General features: G+C 37.4%; 1 protein-coding gene across 1 annotated transcript in view; it reads left to right on the plus strand.

The window, feature by feature from the left end:
- Window positions 1–4398, plus strand: part of HSPD1 (heat shock protein family D (Hsp60) member 1) — a 9374-nt gene continuing 4976 nt past the window's right edge. Inside the window, exons 1-5 of the mRNA XM_007465697.1 lie at window positions 1–177; window positions 1228–1480; window positions 2104–2186; window positions 3003–3098; window positions 3501–3594. Of these exons, the coding sequence (XP_007465759.1) occupies window positions 4–177; window positions 1228–1480; window positions 2104–2186; window positions 3003–3098; window positions 3501–3594 (700 nt within the window). The 5' untranslated portion in view covers window positions 1–3. The remainder of the gene's footprint in view (window positions 178–1227; window positions 1481–2103; window positions 2187–3002; window positions 3099–3500; window positions 3595–4398) is intronic.

Here is a 4398-nt window from a genome sequence, read left to right on the forward strand (position 1 = left end):
GAAATGCTTCGATTGCCCGCAGTCCTTCGCCAGATTAGGCCAGTGTCCAGGGCACTGGCTCCTCATCTCACTCGGGCTTATGCCAAAGATGTAAAATTTGGTGCAGATGCCCGAGCCTTAATGCTTCAAGGTGTAGACCTTTTAGCTGATGCTGTAGCCGTTACTATGGGGCCAAAGGTATCAGTATTCTTACTTTGTTGTAATTTAGAGTATTGTTGAGGAGTAATATGTTGTTGATGGCGAGTCACGGTAAGCTTTTGAACAGTGCTGTGGTATTCGTAAACTGTTTCTGCCAAAGCAGAAGGAATTTTATTTTGTACAAATTTTATTTTGTGTGATGTAATCCAGTGGTAACTCCTAGCCCAAGATGGATTGGTAAACTCGAGGTGGAATTAATCTCATTTGCCTGCTTGAGTTAAATTTTGGATCCTTTCCCAGTAGTTAGTACCAGGCATAGAGGGAAAAATACAACGTCCACAATACCTTAAGTATGTGCTGGTAGGTGCTAGTTTAACCTAATGTTTTTCTACTGTCCCTTGGTTCCAAAGCACATTTAAAATTTTAAGTCTCATTTAGCAAGAGATTGATGAGTGAGGGGTAATAAGTAATTTGAGGAGACCTTTTTGAGGGTCGTACACGGTTAAGTGATGCTTCATTTCAGGTTGAAGCCAGTACAAATACCAAAGTGATACAAACTATATAAAATATAGCAGATGAATGCCTCACAAGAAGCAGCTTTGGTTCAAATACAAAAGCTGCCAATACTATTTGCACCATATTTAAGATGTAATGTTGAACAACTCTGAAAGTGTGTATTGTACTTGTTAGTATTTTAGAAACTAAATTTTAAAACAAGTTTAAAAGTAAGTTTTCATATTATTATTACAGCAGGTACTGGACAAAACTTAAGTATGAATTTTGTGAAGTCTACTCTGGAATTTCATTATAATCTACCAAAGTGGTATTGCTTCATCTTATATCATTGTATAAGAAGACATCTTTTAAGTCTCCAAAATTTTTATCATCCAAGGTTATGCACTTAGCAACAAAGGTCATTTTGTCTGAACTAAGAACATTGATGAATTTGCCCTTTAGATTCATACTGTAGATCTGATAAAAATTGTCAGATGTTGCATTAAGGCTTTGAAGTAATTGCCGATAGTGAAAACTGCTGTATTGTAGGCTAAACAGTACTTAGAGTGTGTGACTCTGTTTTCTCTGCAATAGGGAAGGACAGTGATTATTGAACAGAGTTGGGGAAGTCCCAAAGTGACAAAAGATGGTGTGACTGTTGCAAAGTCCATTGAGTTAAAAGATAAATATAAAAATATTGGCGCGAAACTTGTTCAAGATGTTGCCAATAACACAAACGAAGAGGCTGGGGATGGCACCACTACTGCTACTGTACTGGCACGCTCCATTGCTAAGGAAGGCTTCGAGAAGATTAGCAAAGGTGCTAATCCAGTGGAAATCAGGAGAGGTAGGAATGTCTCTTCATTGTCACCACAGTGTTTTTTGAACTATCTGTTAAATTGTATTAGAAACTTGACTCTTGTTTCTCCTCTTTCCTAAAAAAAAATCTTTTAAAATCTTTAAAAAAAAAAAATCACTGAGTAGTGATCAGATTCCTATGTGGTGGGCACTGTGCTGGGTGGCAAAGAGGAAAATCTGACTAAGACATTTTTGCCTGTTGTCCACAGTCATCCATCCCTGTGTCTTTGTCCCCTGGTCCTCTTCTCCCACAAACCAAGTTTATTGGAAGTTACAGCATGTACCATTCACCTTGAAAGCAATAAGTTTAATGGGGATTAGAGCAGAGAGAGATGATACAGTTTTGATGTTTTACTTTAGTTATTTGGAAAGTAGGGCTAAACGAGGAACCAAGTCACCCAGGATGTCAGATGGGGTTTTTTAAAAGTTTTTAAAGTTTCTGTTTCAGTGCATGCCATCCAACTCCCATGTGATTAGGAAAAGTACTGCTACAGAAGCAGTGCATAAACGTTAAGGCATTGAAACACTTAACATGAATCAGAATTTTTACTTGACATGGAGCCACGAGAGAATATGCATATAATTCAAGAATAATATTTATTCTTGAACCAGGTGTGATGTTAGCTGTTGATGCTGTAATTGCTGAACTTAAGAAGCAGTCTAAACCTGTGACAACCCCGGAAGAGATTGCCCAGGTATGGATTTTTTATAACATTTTATGATAAAGTTAGAATTTTTTTTTAGTAACGTGATTTTATTCCATAATTACACAACGGTATCAGAATAGCAACATTACCCAGTCACCAACATTGGAAGCATTTTTCTTACTGCTAATGCATTTGGAAATTTCCCCGACCAGGGATGGAAGCCGTGTCCCATTTAGTGGAAGTGCAGAGTCTTAACCAGTGGACCACCAGGGAAGTCCCCATAATTTGACTCTTAATGAGTTGTCATTGTAGTTCTACATGACTGAGTAAAAACTCATTTGTATGTGTAGAAAATGTTCTTTGGCCATTTATCAAAGGTGCATAATTTTGTCATGTTCTAATATTGCCACGTTTGCCAAGGGGAAGAAAGTAACAGGGTCAGCTTCTTTCTTTTTTCTTTTTCTTTCTTTTTTTGGCCACACCACGTGGCTTGTGGGACCTTAGTTCCCAGACCAGGGATTGAACACGGGTCCCTGCAGTGAAAGCGCCAAGTCCTAACCACAGGACCACCAGGAATTTTCTCTTTTCTATTTTTGTTTAAAAGAATAATTGTGTGTTTATTTCATATCTTTCAAAAATAATGTGGCCAAATACTGGATTTTTTTAAAATATTGAAAACAGGATCAATACTTCATTACAATTATGCCATAAAATCCCCTCCCTCTTTCTCACTGCCACCATCACCCTCCCTCTAGCTTCCCACCAAGGATCTATCAATTTGGAAGTTACTGAGAAAAGGGAGGGGAGTTGATTGTGGACAGTAGCCTTACCTTTCAATTTGGAAGAGTAATTTGATTGTTTCAGGTCGCTACGATTTCTGCAAATGGAGACAAAGAAATCGGCAGCATCATTTCTGATGCGATGAAAAAGGTTGGAAGAAAGGGCGTTATCACAGTAAAGGCAAGTGTGTTTTTAGTGACACATAGGAATGAGGTGTCTGATAATCTGAGTTTTATAAATATAAAAATTTGGTCTATATGTGTTTCTAAAAGTATATTCCATATAATTCTTTCATGTGTAATATTGGCACCTGTATAGAATAGAGAGCCTTCTGTGTTCTGTGTGAATTATTAACCTTTGCCTTCGGGAGTAAATCAGTCCTAACTTAGATGATGCTGCCTTTTAGCTGTAAAAATTAGTTCAAATGCATACATGTATTCTTGCAGAAGTGGAGTTGGATGCCCTGGGACATTTGCATATTCCTATCTGGATTCCTTATGAGAAGTGGGGACTGTTAATTGGTCTATACAGTTTTTGTTTCTTTAATGAAATTCACATAACGAATTCTTTGACTTTTCATAGGATGGAAAAACACTGAATGATGAATTAGAAATTATTGAAGGCATGAAGTTTGATAGAGGGTATATTTCTCCATACTTTATTAATACATCAAAAGGTAAGAGCAAACCAGTAACTAAGTTGTTTTTTTTTTTTAACATAGTTTGCTATGTGACAACCTGAGGGCATTAGTCAGTGTCAGACCTCATAAGTAAATTCATACGTTCCTCACATTTCTATGGATTTCTTGCTTATGATGCTGTCGACCACTCAGCATTTTCCCAAAGTCGAGCTCTGAAACACTAGTTCTGTAGAGTGTGAGCAAGTTTCTATTTTATGGTAAAGTAAGTGTTGGACATGCTGAGTGAACAGAGTTAAACAATTTCTTACTGTGAGACTTCTCAGAGGCTTAAAAATGATCATATACAATGTGAGTTTCCAAATAGGTGATGTAGAATGTGGATTCTCTTAAACTTATTTGATTACAGAACACTTTTCTCATGGTCTGTCTCTTGAACTTAGAGTAATATGGAACATACTGGGAAATGCTGCACGGCTGCACCAGTGTGGACTGGCGTGAGCAAGAAGTTAGGTTTTGAGGGTGAGCAGAGAAATAGAAATTTGATGTAGAATAATTGTGACAAGATGATTCTGGAATAAGTTATCGACTTGGAACAACTTACCATTAAGCAGAAAGGAGCTGGTGCCCCTAAACTAGACCACCACACATCCATTGCATCTGAACAGAGATGAGGAGAAAAATGCAAATTGGAAGAAAGCATCATCAGACACAATGGAAAAGGCTGTGATCCAACACCTTTAGAAGCAGACTGAGAGCTCACCAGGGAACTGAGGCAGTAATGGCAAATTCACTTATGTATTATTTATAATAGTTATATATTTCTTATTTATTACTCTCTTT

This window comes from Lipotes vexillifer, unplaced genomic scaffold (assembly GCF_000442215.2).
Source record: "Lipotes vexillifer unplaced genomic scaffold, Lipotes_vexillifer_v1.1 scaffold113, whole genome shotgun sequence".
NCBI classification, from domain to species: domain Eukaryota; kingdom Metazoa; phylum Chordata; class Mammalia; order Artiodactyla; family Lipotidae; genus Lipotes; species Lipotes vexillifer.